Below are 16,891 nucleotides of genomic sequence, written 5' to 3'. Positions count from 1 at the left end.
ATGCTAACAAGGCGGCTCGGTAATGTGCAATGGCACATAAGGTTCCGACCCCGCCCATCCACAATTTTGGCATAATTGTCTACCAAATGAGGAACAGATAGAAAAACCCAAAAATTATTTTTTGCGAATCCCAAAAAAGCCCAAGTCTTTTTCAAAAAATTCTGTATGAACGATAAGATAACCTCCAAAACAAATAACTCAGTGGAGTAAAAATTGATGCATTAGATTGCTGTAATATGTCAATATTAAGAAAGCGAGTCAAAACGAACAGCAAAATCAAACAACAACAACAACAAACATTAATTACATCAAAAAATTTATGTCCCTCTTAAAAACTAAATTTAATAACAAAGTCAACATACCGTCAGATAAACCTGAAACTAAACAAAAATAACTTATAAATCACCAGAAAACATATGCGACCAGTCCATAAAAACGTTTGGTAACAATTATACAAAAAAGAACAAAAACAGAAAAGTAAAAAAAATTAACTTATTTTTTTGAAACAATTAAGTTCAAAGTAATAAATACCATTAGGAATAAATTAATATTACCACAAATTTGCGATTACCACTGCTTCTATAGAAGGGCATTAGGACCTGACCTTATTCATTTTTTAGAGCGGCTAAAAAGAACAACAAAGAACAAACAAAATTTCAATTGAAACCTGCCAGAAAACGCTGTCAAAACCGTCAAGCCAAATTTTGTCACTCAAAATGTATTTGATTGCGCCTTCTTCAAACAACTATAATGTAGTACGTGGCCATTCATTAGTAAGACTAGGTAACAAGTAGACAAAAAAGCGAAGTGCTAAAGTATGTAATACTTTTAATTTTTTTTTCGAAACAAAATTACATTCAATGTCATGAAAGGCATTAATTACAAAAAGAGATATTTAAATATCGTCGTTTTTTCATGGAAAAAAAACCCTCGAGACCTGTAATTATCCAGAATATTTCTTGCATCTACAAAAAGAACGTCAAATATGACAAAAATCAAATTATTTTAATTTTTTTCTGTGAAAAAGCGGTGTCGAAGCCAGTAAGGTCATAACAAAATCTTTAAAAAAAAGATTTTGGGACACCAATCCCTTTTATTCCCTTGACACTTATAATGTCATATTTGACCTGTAATCAACTAACGAGATTAGGTAACAAAAAGAAACATAAAAAGAACAAAATTGCGAAGTTAAAAAAGTTTATTTTTAATTTTGAAAACGATGGGTTTGAAAGTCATAAAAGCCATCAGCTATCTGCTAATATCAGAATATCGGTTTTTCTATTCTTCCATGAAAAGCCAATGAAAGCTATCACTATACAGGAAATTTCATACGACCGAAACGACAAAGTATAAATGAGAGTTAAGACAAAATTAAAAAATTCAATTGATTTCTTCAAGAAAGAGGCGTCGAGGCCATTAAAACGATGATTTATATCTTTCAGGATTTTAATATGTTCAATTGTGCTTTAATTTGAATGCTAATAAGGTGACATGAGAACTGTCAATAATGTGATAATGTGACAAAATTAGAAAACGTGAAAAACTGGCAAATTTCAAAACAAACAAAAATCTAAAATCTTGTAGTATCAAAGCCAGAAAACAATAATTTCAGGCTTAAAACTGCAACCGAGAATAAATTTTAACTCAGTAGAAAGAAGAAGCAGTATTTTTTTGCTGACACTAAGCTGGAAGTTGAACAAATTAGGAAAAAAATAGAGGAAAAGTTAATTAAGCCTTTTTTTATTGAAAAGTCAATTATTTTTAAAAAAGAAACGACCATAAACTTTCAATTAAAAAACTAAATGCATTAGCCTGGAGCTGTTTAGCAAGCGAATTGGTTGGACCTATCACTCCTGAGCTTTGATTTGATATGTTCTGTTCTTTATTATTAAAAAAAAGTCTTTTTTTTTTTAAAAAAAAAAAGACCGACTGATTACAACCCGATTTTTTTGGATTGTAACAGTCCAAGAATGGCCCAAAACTACCACTGTTAATACTTATTGTCCGTTAAGAACAATTGATTTTTCGAATGTTGTAGATATAGATAATTTCTGAGTTGAAACTCAAAATAAATTTTGCATTTTTGATAATCAACGAGTAAAGTTAGCAAAAAACGGCAAAGTTTTAACTACAAGGCACTCTCTGCGGACTCTGAAGTAGAAATAGCCCCCCTCTGAGTCTACAAAGATTGTATGAGTGTTGTTTGGGGGTGTACTGTAGGCAAATTTAATCAAAGTGGACTAAAGTAGCTTATTTCGTGCTGTTGTTGATGAAAAAGGCTAAATTTTGAAATGTTTATCCAGATTTTTTGACCAAAAAATTAAATCAAAACAATCAAAAATGCTTGTTCGTCTTCAAAAATAAAATCAACGACACTATTCTTATAAATTATAACAAATTTTAACAAAATTGACGAAAATTTAGGCAAAAATTCCGGAAAATGTGGATAAAAACAACGTGAATTCACTCTTCTTTTCTCAGTTTAAGTTTAAGCCTCGATAACTCCCTGTAGAAAACGAAAATTAAAAAAATCTTTTTAATTCCATATTCTACGCTGGACGAGCTTTCTAATGATACCAGTCTCAACTCTCTACGATGAATATATCGAGCGGCGAAAATTCACGGAACAAAAAAAAACCCAGTTGAGTATATAGTTCCTCCCCCCTCAAGAGGGTCGGAACAATAAAAAGGCACTGGTATTAACAGGCAAAACAACGGAGGAGACTATTGTCAACCATTGGCGTATTATTCGACAAAAATCTAGGGCTCTACAAAGATTAAACACATAATATATCGAGACTATCGGAACTGATCATCATAAAAAAGATGAATGTTTCTCGCACACTGCGAGTGCTAACGCTGACCGGACACCCACTCCATATCAACGTTTTTGACTATAGAGCAATTCACGGCCCTATTTTTAGATGAATGAAATACTTATCTTTATGATCTACTCCAGACTCATAAGGAGATCAACAAGAGGAAATTGCAAAAAAATGCAAAAGAAACAACCGATAATGGAGAAGACTTGGTTCAACTGATTTTTAATTGGGCAAAAATTTTATAGAGTGAAAGTCCAATTTCGCCATTTAATGCTGTAGTAACTAAAACGTTTATTTCACACAACTCCAAACATCGAGATCTCTCAGTCACTAAGCTGAAACTGCAACCGAAACCAGCATCGATTAGACAGATTTATATGAAGTAACATTTTGGAAGCAATAATGAACACTTGTATTTAATTAGCTATGATAACCGTCATTGTTTTTGTCAACATTAGTTTTCTAGTGTTCAGATCTCTTTTATACGATCAACTTTTATCGTATATATTTGTGTAATGTGTTAGGTTTTTGATGTTGGCCATTAATAGCGTCATCATAGAAAAATAATCTCTGTCAAAATTAGTTTCGGATAAGCTCAATCATAATCTTGTTTTATTTCAGTACATTTGAAACAAGTTTTTGAGCAAAAGATAAATTGCCTCTGACACATTTAAAGAGAAAAGTAATTATACTTTTATTATACCATTATATGTTAGCATGCTGCAGTGTTTTCGGACATAACGTCTGTGCGGCCGACTAGAAAACCGATATCGGGCATACAAAGAGCATTTGTCAAGCACACCACTTAAGTCCACCCAAAGTCTTCTGATATATCAAAAACTGTGGGTGGACTTTAGTGGTGTGCGCTCCCATCAAATAAATGTTGGGAAATTACCCCCCCCCCCCCCCCCGCTCTCTAAATCCCCCCAACTCGACTATAAGTTTCTTCATATGTTCGACTTTGTCACCTGGAAACCTCTGACCTTCTGGTAAGTTTTACAGGATAAACAATTGTTATATATTCGCTCAACAAAAGCGCAGGAAACCACTTAAAACCTCGATTTATGAGTCCTGCAAAAAAGTTGGCGTTTTATAGAATTTAAGTTCTTGCTTGCTTTAAGTTGTGTCATTTTCCGAAGACTTTTGATTATTTCAAGAGCATTTTTTCCCGATCAAAAATCGTGATTTTAATACGAATTTTCATATGATCAACTCTCGACTATGATTCAGAATTTCTCCTTTTAGTACATCTGGAACAACCAACGGAGAAAGTACGTGGGTGCAGTTTGGGAACTGGACTCTGCTGTCAGAAATGTCTTCAAATCTTTGCAACTTCGAGGAGTGTTGCACAACACCATCATCGTATTCAGGTTATCTCATCCTTAGCGAAGCTTTCCAAGAATAGTAAACAATATACAAGCGTTTTTAGCTCAACAATTATGAAATTGATTCCAAAAAGATTGTATTGCATCAATGTAATTAACAGTGACAATAAGTTGTTTCTCAAATATTTGTAGTTATCCTTTTTGACACGTAGTCTAAAAATTCACTATATCTCTCAAATATTAAGGATAAGATTGTCACTCGAGAATAATACTCAAGATACAAAAAGATGAAATTAGATAAATGTTTTTTCGGAAGTATATAATGTGTCACTAAATAGAGCCGAACTCTTGGTATAATTTTATAGAACTATTCTACACCCGGGGCGAGACTGGATGGTTATGTTGTAAGATCTTTCAAGATTCTTGCAAAAAATGTTTAGCTTGTAAGATCTTGTAAGACGAAGGCTTACCTTGTAAGATCTTGTAAGACAAATGTTCATCTTGTAAGATTCTTTTAAGACCAATGGTCATCATAAGATCTTGTAAGGCAAATGGCTATCTTGTAAGATTCTTGAAAGATGACTGTTTATCTTGTAAGATTCTGTCAGAAAATCTTGTAAGACGATACATCCCCTTGTAAGATTCTGTCAGGACCTTGTAAGACCTTACAAGATAACCATTCAGAGTTGTCCCGGGTATTTTTGTAACAAAATTTCTCACTAAATTATTAAACGGAGCTGAAACCAATTGCAAACTGAAATTGTACCACTCGGGATACTCGGGAATACGAATAAGCAAAGAGACCAAAAGAATTTGCACAAAAATATGTTTCACTCTTGAATTAATTCAAACAATTTTATGTATCCTGGAAACATCTTACCTTCTGATAAGTTTTACAGGATAAATAACTGCTACCTATTCTCAACAAAAGCGCAGAGAAGCACTTGAAACCTCGGTGATGCTAAAGTGTCAGTCAAACAAAGTTGTAGCAAACTTACGCCCGGGTAGAGGTTTCACACTCATTCCACTCCTTAAAACGAGGGACAAGAGTGTAATTGTCTACTTCGCTCTTACCCAGGTCGAGGTGACAGACGGAAGTAACCTCTGATCAGACCCAACCCAACGCACATGGTGTCTTTCCAGACCAAAATTTCAGGGTCTGGGATTTGTTTCGAGCGCGCTTAAGTATGGTCAGAGGTCACTTCGGTCTGGGGATGGTCTGGTCAGAGAACACTTCCGGATGGTAATATTCTGAACAGAGGTCATTTCCGTCTGGGTTGGTCTGATCCGAGGCGGATTTAAGCGCAAATTAGTCTGATCAGAGAAAAATTTGAGCGCAACTGGGTCTGATCAGTGACCATTTCGAGCGCATTTTTTTTCAATTTTTTAATGAGAGATGTTGGCTCTGCAAGGAGGCAAGAAAAAAAACAGCAATCTGATCAGAGATTTATCTAGAGTCTGCTGCCTCTGATCAGAATCAAAGGGGTCCAGCTGGTAGCAAAAGCTGGTCCCCTTAAGAGGAAATTTTGATTTACTGAACACCACGACGTTTCTTATGGAAAACTGTATAACTTCGTCCATTGAGTCAAAAATATGCACTAATGGTATCCTAAATAATTTTTTTTCTCAACAGTTGGGTTTCCTTTCCATTAGTAATACTTTTAGAATTGGCTTTTTTCAGATGAATTTAATACTGCCTACATCGATTTTTATGAAATGAATATAATAGAGCAAAATTTAAAAGAATCGTTGATAGTGAAAACTGTTTACTGCTCAGACTAATTTGAGCGCAATTGAGTCTGATCAGAGGCAATTTTGAGCGCACAATTGTCTGATCAGTAGTAATTTTGACAGCACAATCGTCTGGACAATTGTCTGATTTCGGTCTGATCATCGGTCGTTTCCGTCTGACAAATTCTGATCAGAAACAACTTCGAGCGCACACGGTGTTTCAAACGCATATCAGTCTGATCAGCACTTGGTCTGGGATGGTCTTATCAGAGTTTACTTTTGTCTGATCAGGGTAACTTCCGGATGGCACCTCAATCTGGGTAGCTAAGGTGGCAATTGAAGTGTTTAAAAGTTTTTTTTAATCCAAAATGACACAGTTATAGAAATTTTTTCTTGACTCTGCTTAAACTATATTACAAAAAAACGCTTAGATATGATCCACTTGAAAATCCACGTAGAATCCACGTTTGATTGAGACTTTTACCACGCGAGATCAGAATTCAGTTCATTGATAAATCAGTGCATTAAATTTTAGCAAAACCAATGGTTTGCGTAGTTTACTTTCAGCGTCATTCAGAAACTATCCATCAAGTCTGTATGAATATTGCTGTAGTTTGAAAGAAATTGCTTCGTTGATATAATATCTTCCCGTGCTGCATGATGAGGAAGTCATAATATCAGTAGGCTGTTTATGTTCAATTTGTCATCATATATTTCTTTAATTGCGCTTTTCCATTGTCAGCATTAAATAAAATCCAAAAAGCCTCTTGAAAACTCTCATGTGAAAGGTAATTGTCCCCGTTTTTGGATGATTCACTTTAAATCTAAGGTAATAGATGCCCTAGTCAAGACCTGGAAATATTAAAAGACCGTCTTCGACAGCTTCAATGTATGAAAAGACTGTCCTCGACAGATATTGGGTATGAAAAGAATTTGTCTGGACCTAATGTGATGTCATGGACTTCGGCTGGAACTAAAACAACCGTCCTAGAATTTGTCTGGACAATAAAGATGTTCTGGAATTTGGCTAGGCAATAAAGGTGTTCTGGAATTTGGCTGGACAATAAATTATGTCCTGGAATTACGCTCACGACCGTTATAATGACTTTTTTCAATTTCAGTCAAATGTAAGGACATGTTGCGCAATTGGTTAAGCATTGGGTAAGACTGGAGAAGTCCGCGGGATCGAACCCAGGTGTTGTCGGAACTTTTTAGTTCCTCATTTTTGCGTATGAAAAGAATTTGGCTGGACTTATGGAAAGAATTAGCCTCGAATTTAACTAGGGTCCTCGACCGTGTAATTTAATTCAATATTTACCCCCTACCTGGAGTTAATAGGTCTTTTCATGAATTCCAGGTCTCGACTAGGGTGAGTTTTTCAGTACCGACAATGGAGGCGCGCCAAACAACTTCCAGAAGAATTGGGGCAGTAACTTCCCTCTACGGTCAGGCAAGTGTTACTATTTTGAAGGAGGGGTCCGAGCAGTGGGCTTTGTATGGGGAGACGTCTTCAAAAAGCGCAAAGGTGAAGTATCGACGGATCTTATGCACGTAAGTGATTGGTTTCCTACATTGTACGATGCAGCTGGAGGGGATGTTGGGAGTCTGGGAGATATTGACAGTCACAACATGATGGATATTCTGACTGGGAAGAGCAAAATATCTCCAAGGAGTGAAGTTCTCATCAACATGAATCCGCTCTTCAGTTCTAAAGCGATCAAAGTGGGACAGTACAAGTACCTGTTGAATCCATATGACCGATGGTTTGCGACGTAAGGGATTTTTGATTATCCGCAGAAAAAATTATTATTAATAGCCCCTAGGCGATAGCAGGAGGCTGTTATTGTTCCAATAGTGGCGTTTTCTTTGATGAAAGAAATTGAAATTGCATTGGGTTGTTGTCTTTTTGCGAATCAAAGACAACTTATACTTATTTCGGGTTTCTTAAATCGGTAAAGTGTCAGTGAAACAGGACAAAAAAATGTCAACGCCACTCGGTAAAACAAATGCCTAGGTTTCTAGCAGCTGCTCTTCCGCGTATGACAAAAAAGCTCTACACGCCCAGTTTGTTTTTGTGGTTCCAAATCTGTTCAGATATTACGTTCTTGTGGTTCACCTTTGAAACTGTATATACGCTATATTTTTACGGTTGCCTTAAAAACTGTGTTTAACTATTTGCTAAGCTTACGTTATAAATATCAAATTGGAGTGGAGATGCCGAGTTGCTACAAATTGCACAATAAGGGATCTTTTTGTATGCCAGTTCACCCTGATATGAATTCAAATCGAAGGCAAAGGTATTTGCTTAACTCCTCTTTAAGTAAACTGATTAACTTAAACTTAAGGTGAGTTTGAATAAACTCACGAGCATAAATAATGGGAGGAGTACACAATAAAAATTGAATAAAGGCTCACATAGTCTGCAATAACATAGTACCGTAGCCAGTAGGCTATTGGCAGACAATAGATAACAGTGCCCTGTTAATAGGTAACAGTAGCCAGTAAGTTATTGGTAGCCAATAGGTTACTGTGCCCTGCTACAGTAGCCAATAGGTAACAGGGCGCAGTAACATATTGGTTACTGTGCCCTGCTAATGTGGACTATTTGAGTTTTTCTTCAAATTTTAATGTGTAATGCTCCTAGCATTTACGCTTGTGAGTTTATTAGTGAAAACTCAAATTAAATTTAAGTTAATGAATGCTTCCAAGCAAATAAATGGATCAAGAAAAAGTAAAGCGCAATTTACTGCTCAATTTTTTTAAATACAATCTGCACTAACATTTTATTTACTGCTCAAGAATATTTAGTCAACGAGACACAGTAACAAGTTACTGGCTGTTCATAATCAGTTTATTATAGCGTTTAAATGCTGAGTTAAATAAAAAGAAAATTTTTTCTGCAATAGTTGTGTTGTGCTGTTGTTGTTATTCCCTTTATTTTCTTTTGTTCTGTTGAATGTTCTGTAGCTAGAAGGTGTCTATGACGCGACAAAATGAATAATTAAACTAGATTCAATTTTTCTCCTTCTATTTAAAATAAAGACATTTCATTCACACTAAAAAAAGTCTTGAAATAAGACCTGAAATATTTAGGGAATAGATACGAAAATTATTTAGAAACAGCCGATAAACAATTTCCAAAAAATTTTTAAAAAACACTCTTGGTGATGCCGGAAATTAATAGAAAATCGCTACTGAGCAACTGAATTTCTCTTCAAGTACCCTTTTTCTCAAAATATATGATAACCAGAGTGAAAAAAATTAAGCTGCAAAATATCAATTGTAGTTTGTCTGGTCCGACGTGACCAAAATCACCACGCTAAACTGAGTGCAGAAATTTTGAAAAAGTGTCAACAGATCCGTGAGTAACCCATATAATTGGAAGTTACCGTATTGCTTGATTTTCAACAGTCAACGGGAAAAAAACATTCAGATACCCTTTTATAAAGCCATTTCCATTGAACTTTTGAATACACACATGAAATCCGAAAACGCTGAAAATAAAATGAAGTAAAGTCGAATTGAAAATCTTTTTTTTTAAAAATGCAAAATATTTTTCTCTGTTTTTAATTAAAACCATTGATTTTTCATTAATTTACCTCTAAAAGTTAAACATGCATAGAAAAAATACCCTGATTAGAATAGTTTTTTTCAATTTTAAAAAACTGTCACATTTATAGTTTTCTTAAAATTTTTTTGCTCACATTTATACTATTGTGAGTAAGTATAAATATAATGAAATACTTTAAGTGTGCTGTAAAGCCACGGGTACCAATAATTTATAATAAGTTTTCTGGGACAAGCAAGGTTAAAAGCAGAGCCTGGAATTGTCCACTTTACCGGTTTATTGACATAACAAACTGCCCTGTAACGCAAATAGTTATTTTAAAAAATTGTTTTTGTTTTGCTCGTTTTGATTCCAAAAATCCAGCAAAATTTTTGTGAGAGCAGCACCAGCATGCAGCGGAGAAACTTTTCCTCGAAAAACAAGTCAATTTTTGTAATTATTTTTCCGATTCTGTCGTTGATCCTTTCACAGTTGGATCCTTTGATACTTTTTCACAATCCAACTATGGTCTGTCTTTCCGTTGAGATTTACTAAGAGAAACTATAAATAAATAGTTATAGAAAGTTTCTGTGTTATCGTTTTAAGAAAACATTTGTTTTCTTTTTTTCATCGGATTCTGTTTTCCGCCCTATCCTTTTCGAAAAATCAAAAACTTACAGGCAAGCTGAAAAAACAGATGCGTATGAGCTAAAGTTTTCAGTGGAGGCGGAGGTAATAAATGCACTCTCTTTTGTTTTTTTTGGAAAAGGAGAAGAACCAATAGTTATAGTATTAAAACTTCAGGTCACTTTTCGACATCATTTTAGTTATGATGGCTGGTTCAATGCACCTGGCTCCGACCCGGACAGCTCCGAAGAAATGCTTCCAGGCACCACATCGTCCCAGATATGGTGTGGAGATGTGCCAACTCACATTAACCTCAAATGCCATTCTAACATAACAGGTGATAGAGGGCTTGCATTGATGCAAATGAAGTTATTAACATCGACAGAAATCTATAATTTCTTTAAATTTACTGCGAACGAAAACTGAATTTCAACGGGTTTGCTTAAAAGTCTTAACGCTATCAGTAGAATGCGGTGAAAGAAACTCTTAAGTGATAAAAATGCAATTCTTAAAAAAATTCAAAGCTAGCCCGTACCTTGGTCTTATATTTACCAAATTCTGAAACATTGAAAATGAATTCAAACAGTACTGAGCCATCATAAATGAAGAGAAAAATCCAGTACATATAAAAAATAATTGGGGTAACAGTCTGTGAATGTTCTGAACATGAATTTTCACAGACCTACACTTGTCTGAAATTTCTTGATATTGCTTCAAATGATAAAATCTTGAGCTAAGAAATGCTTTTGTTCAAGGCTAATCGTAAAAAAATCACCGCTATCACCTCATTCACCGCTAAAAGATAAAACGGGTGCTTTGCGATGAAAAAAATTATTCACCGCTATTTAAAGACAATTTTGTTTTACAAAACCTCGGCCCGCGTGGAAGCCCGGAATTTCATGCATTGCTAAAATTGCGACAAACAACGATTTTTTAACTTGAATTGTTTGGAAAAACTGATGTTACCTTGATCGGAAAACTTGATTTTGATATATTCCAAAGTATTTAACGAATCTTAACTTTAGTGCAAGATTAGGCAATTTAATAATTTTTCTAGAATCAAATTTTTGTGCCAAACAAGTATAGCTGATCACGCAAATTTGCAGAGTAGTTTGATTATAGCTGAAAAATTGTGAAAAGTTTGCAAGCTTCCAGATAATGAGATAACAAATAATTTCTCTCTTTAATTCTGAAAAATTTCGTGGATATTGAAAACTTCTTTTTGCAGCCTATTCAAATACAGAATAACAGTTATAGGTTTTTAGGTGAAATGCATCTGTTCAGGTTTTGAACTTTGACTTCTTTCTCTTCAAAGATTGACTTCTGTCATCGAAGGTTGGGCATAAATATTGAAACCACGCAGTGTATTTCCAATGTTTGTTTTGTTTTTCTTCATACAATTTTGTTTGTTTTTTCTTTATTCTCTTATTTTGACTTTTTTATTCATAACTAAAGTTTTGACTCGGTTTTGATTTCTTAAGATCTGTTCACACCACAACTTTGAATTCCATTTGTTCGGTGACTTCTTCTACACAAAAAAAGCATGAAAAGCGTGATCTTGCTGCATAGACATGTTCTTTAAGAGTTTAAATGCGAGAGAAAAAAAGTGGTTGAACAGTTTTGAGTTTTCGGGAGCTCGGTTGTTTCTTCTTATTCAGCTACTTAACTTCCGTCTTTACTTCACTTTCTGTTTTTTTTCACGAAAGCTATTCAATGGGTTGACACATGTTCTACAATTGCAGAACTGCATTTTTTAAATGTAGTAAGCTAATGTTTCGTAGAATCTAGACACAATTGTTTTTTCATGCAACTAGCTTAGTTTCCTAACTTTAGTAGTTCTGCTCGTTTTGCGGTCCTGTGATCTTCCAATGTTCAGTCCATTACTGTCGTTAATGGAAGCTCTCATTGGCTCTATGGACACATAATTGAGGCTTTCTAATGGCCCCATCTAAGTTTCACGAGTCTGACACCATAGTTTTAAAAGTATCTCCTTGAGTTTTTGAGCGTTTGTAGTTTTTTGTCGTTCTTTCCAATACTTTAATTAAAGATAGCTTCTTTGTTGCTTAATGAGGCATTATTGAATCTTTTTGAAGGCTTTATTTCATATCTAATGTTTTTGACGACTATAGCACATAACTTCTTATTTTCAAAAAGAATGATTTCTTTATTTTTGACAGTTTTCTTATTTTTTTGCTCTTTCAATTACGGTTTTTGATTAACATTTCTCATTTGAAATCTTAAGATTATTTTTTCGCAAGTGTGGAACAATGTGGTCTAAAATTCAACGTTGGTAACTAATTTTAGAGAATTTTTTAAAATGGAGTTATATTTTAGTGCTTCTCATTCTTGTTAAATTTTTAATTGTTCAGTTCATTATTCTTATTTTTAAAAGTTTAATAATGATACGCAGTTGAAAGTATCAACCGATTTTTTTATAATTGATGTTCGAAGCGAAATGGAAACTCTGTAAGCTCAAAAAGATTGCTAATTTTTGTCAGTTTTGGATAATATATTTGTTTTTGTTCTGTCAACTGTTTTTCCTTGTTATACACAATTTTCCTTTAAAGAAAGCACGGGGGTATGTTTTTTAGTCTTGTTTTCAATTATTTTTATTTCAATTTTTGAAAATTAAGGAGATTATTATTTGAACATTCTCATTGGTTTTTAACTTTTCAGTTCTGATTGCCTCTTTTTTGTCTTTTCATTCTTTTCACTTAATTACCGCAACCTTAGGACTCGTCAAATTTATAATGAGTCGAAAACATATCTATGATAAAAAATGATTTATTTTTGTAGCAGTGAAAATTTATGGTTTAGTTATCTTGAGAACTGTTGTTCATCTTTGAAAAACTTTAGTGGCCTTTTGTTGTAGCGATTGTTTGTTGTTATTTTTTGTTATGTGTTCCCTGGTACGTACTTATAACAGTCGTCCTATGAACAAATAATATCATGCCATTAGGAATAATTTTTTTAATCATTGAGTTCGTCACTGGTTTTCACACCACTTATTTTCAAAGACATCAATGAATTCCCGAGTTTTGCCAAAATTGCTAATTGTTGCTATTTTTACACCTCTTGTTTCCTATTTGTTGTAGGTGAACCAAGGTACCATAGTTGAACTGTTTATTCAAAATATTGATATTGGAATCAACCTTTTAAAATTATTTTCTTTGATCTTGTTCGTATTTTTACATGCTTTCTTGACTACTGCAGTCTACGCCATCAATAATATTAATAGTCAGATCGTTATTTTTTTATTTCACTCCTAGGACTTTTCCTGTAATGTTTTTCTGCTTTATTGTCATTCAACGCTTTTACTGTTTTGCTTTTCCTACTCCGCACACCTCAAGAGAGCATCACTGTTAATCTTATGCCGCTCTTTCAATGTTCTGTTACTGCTTCTTTGTGTGGAGTCATTTCTGAAACTATTTTGTAGTCACATTTACCCTAAATTGTCATAAAGAACTTACACAACTCTCAAACTGACTTTGAAACACTAACATTCAGGTCAATTACTGTAACTCAAAACCTTTCAAGGCAAATTAAGGAGTCCTGTGTACTAAAAAAACTGCTGATAATAAAGCATATGGCGACCAGAACAAAGTTGTCATTTTTAAATGGTTATTTTTTTTTACCAGAGTCTTGTGAGCAAGAATTATTTCTGCAAACAGTAAAACTGAAGATGCACTACATGCTGCAATCTTATTCAACTGATCAACTGATAGTTTAAATAACTAGTTTAAACAACTAAGAAAGAATTGTACGTTCAATGCAAGACCAAAAAATTGGCTTTTTTAGCAGACAGGGGGCATTCTGCTCCAAAGACCTGATGATAGTGGCTCTTTAGGAGATTTTTCACAAATTTTGAACTTGAATAAAAACTTTGGCCTTGGGTTAAAACACGATACATTGACTCATTTTTGAATCAATTGTTGCGTGAATCTAGTGAACACATATGGGTTTAACGAGAGAAACGCGTAATTAAATAATGCAATCGGCCCTGTTCTCGCGTGTCATTTCTTCCAAGAAAAAATGCGTGATAAACACCCGATATTTCGTTTAATTTATAAGTAAATGCAAACTATTCGCATTAAATCTGTGTGATGAGGATGGGTTTTTGTACTATAGGGCTGGACGAATGCATTTTTGACATTGACAATGACCCGTGCGAGTATTACAACTTAGTGGATGATCCCAACTACCAGGCAATAAAAGAGATGTTATTGGAGAGAATCAAATACTGGGAGACTCTTCAGGTAGAGCCACTTGTTCCACCAATTCTTGAGAAAGCAGGCAACCCTAAGAATTTGGGCTATGTTTGGAAACCCTGGACTTCTGATCCTACTATACCTCCCAACTGGCTTGGGCCATCAAAACATGAACTTTAACTCAATAAAGACCGCATAGATGTTCGCGCTCATGTCTTATTATAATAAACAGGCGCAATAATTGGATTGTATTTGGATGTTCGTATACATTAATAAATGCACCACTACATAAATACACCCACCAAGACTAATTTAATTGATTGGAAGAAATTTGTGAAAATGAGTTGAAAACACTTACAAAACGAAAAATGAAAACACCGAAAGCATGAGTTGATCGCGTTTTGTAAATATACTCCCCCTCAATTATAAATATACTCCCCCTCAATTTACACTCTGTTTAAAATGGCCACTTTTAAGGTAACTTGGCTTTTGCTTTTTTATTAATGTTTTATTACCCTAGCTAAAAAAGCACTATAGCTCAATAGAGAGAAAAAGGGTCATTCAACCAATCTCCTAATGACCATATTGTACTGAAATACAACTTAAATTAGATGTTAGATATTAGAACAATTATGTGAACTAGCTAAGTATTGAATTATCATTCAAATAATAGAATGACGCAATGATTTAAACCCCTAACATTGTGTAAAATATCCATTTGATAATTTACTGTTGTACTTTTTACTATTTAAATGGCAGCAATTAATATCGCATCACCAACTTAAAATGAATGGGAATTACCCCTTCACAAAACTATATATACCAGAACAAAAAGTAAAATGATTGAGAAAGTAAGAAGAAAAGAAATTGAGAACTAACTTTAGAGATTTTGAGAGCATTAATAAATTGGAATCAAGCCATGCGGAACTATTATGATTATCGTTAAATAAAAACTTCCAACAAGTTAATGTTGATATTAACTACCAAAATCACAAATCCAAGCTTGATTTAACGATTTGCAAACATAATAAAAACATTTTAAATTAAGATTATATGATTAGCTTTCATGAAATTTATGAAAACCATCTAACTAGATCTCTTAGTCAAATCTACTTTTTAGAATCATTAATTAATTTATTAAGACTGATAACATTAAAAAAGTTAGCTTATACTAAACTTTCGGCAATCGAGGTGGAAGTTGACGATAAAATTTGCCCCCCCCATGCCCTGAGTATAAAAAAGTGCGATTATTGAGCGACGCACAATATGTTCTAATTGTCTATAAGCAAAAACTTATAACTATAATTGGAAAGTAATGTCCTCAGGAGGAGGAACAGCAAGTAGCGCAGTCACTTCAGCTGCCTTCGGAACTAGAAGTACAGTCACTGTAAGCCATGAATTAAGTACAGTTACAATAGCGAGAGCACGTACTGTGAACCCCTCTACCATCCAAACATGTAAATTGCTACATTGTCGTGATATGATGCAAGACAAAATGCCAGTAAGTTTCGGAGCTATGTTGAAAAAAAGAGAAATTTCTTTATGTACGACATTATCTACAGACGCTGCTGATCAAACAAATAACCAAAATAGAAGCCAAGCACTATATGCAGAACTAATAACTGAAATCGCTTTAGAGTGAATCAATACTCCAGACCATTCAAAAACTCTCAATCAAATTGAGGGGATTTCTTAAACTGATTTACTGATAGCCATGAGTTATTTAAACATCGACTAGAAGGTGCCACTAGACCAACAAGGGAATTAATTAAAACGTTTTTCAATCTATCAAACACGCTGTCGTCAGGGGATTGCCTGAATGAAATACCTGCACGATTAACAGACCCAGTCAAGTTGCCACTGAAAGAACATCACAACAGAGACAAAGATATCAAAAACATATTGTCTGTGCTATAAAAGGACTACAGCCATCTTTTTAAATCATATAGCCAATGAATACAGGATAAGGAATGGGGATAAAACATGGGATGGAGTACAAAATCATCCAATCACCAAAAATTTAGCATCTATTGTTAGTACTGATGGCACTGAAAAATACACAACTGACAGAATTAGTAGCTTTGAAGCACGAACTAAGGAGTTTACTAACCTAATGATAAAGAACAAAGTTAGCGCTGTTTATAAGAGGCCTATGAAGGACCCCAATTTAAACGGTCGACCAAATATCAAACGCTTTTGCAACTATTGCCGTTATTATGGTTACTCCATTTGTAATTGCACAATCCACAGGACTCATGAAGGCTTCAAACAGATGAAAAAAAGACTCACTTAGCGCAGCAACAAAACAATTTACTACAAAAAACAAAATTTTAGGAAACATTATCTTAATTACTGAAACCGCCAAACTAATTGTTATGGATATTATAAATAGAGATTCGTTGATAAAATTTACAACAATAGCAACAACAAATCATATGAGCAACAATTTCCCCAAAAGAATCCTTTTCGTCCACATTAAACTGATGCTGGTCAACATTCTGCAGGTGAAAACCAAATCTTCAAAAATCCTAACTATCCAATAAGACGCTATTCAATTTGGGGCGTCAATCAATGGTTATTTCGATCCATAACTTGGCTTTTCTCACTCTGTCTGTTGGATAGTGTGCCAAA

General features: G+C 34.2%; 1 protein-coding gene across 1 annotated transcript in view; it reads left to right on the top strand.

The window, feature by feature from the left end:
- LOC142347983 (arylsulfatase B-like) overlaps window positions 1–14,590 on the top strand; it is a 16,142-nt gene extending 1,552 nt beyond the window's left edge. Inside the window, exons 2-5 of the mRNA XM_075399148.1 lie at window positions 4,068–4,192; window positions 7,261–7,650; window positions 10,253–10,389; window positions 14,181–14,590. Of these exons, the coding sequence (XP_075255263.1) occupies window positions 4,068–4,192; window positions 7,261–7,650; window positions 10,253–10,389; window positions 14,181–14,440 (912 nt within the window). The 3' untranslated portion in view covers window positions 14,441–14,590. The remainder of the gene's footprint in view (window positions 1–4,067; window positions 4,193–7,260; window positions 7,651–10,252; window positions 10,390–14,180) is intronic.
- Window positions 14,591–16,891: the final 2,301 nt, after the last annotated feature.

Source organism: Convolutriloba macropyga, chromosome 10 (genome assembly GCF_964194025.1).
Source record: "Convolutriloba macropyga chromosome 10, txConMacr16.3, whole genome shotgun sequence".
NCBI classification, from domain to species: domain Eukaryota; kingdom Metazoa; phylum Xenacoelomorpha; order Acoela; family Convolutidae; genus Convolutriloba; species Convolutriloba macropyga.
Note: the sequence above shows the minus strand (reverse complement) of the source record. Positions and strands in the feature narration are given on the sequence as shown.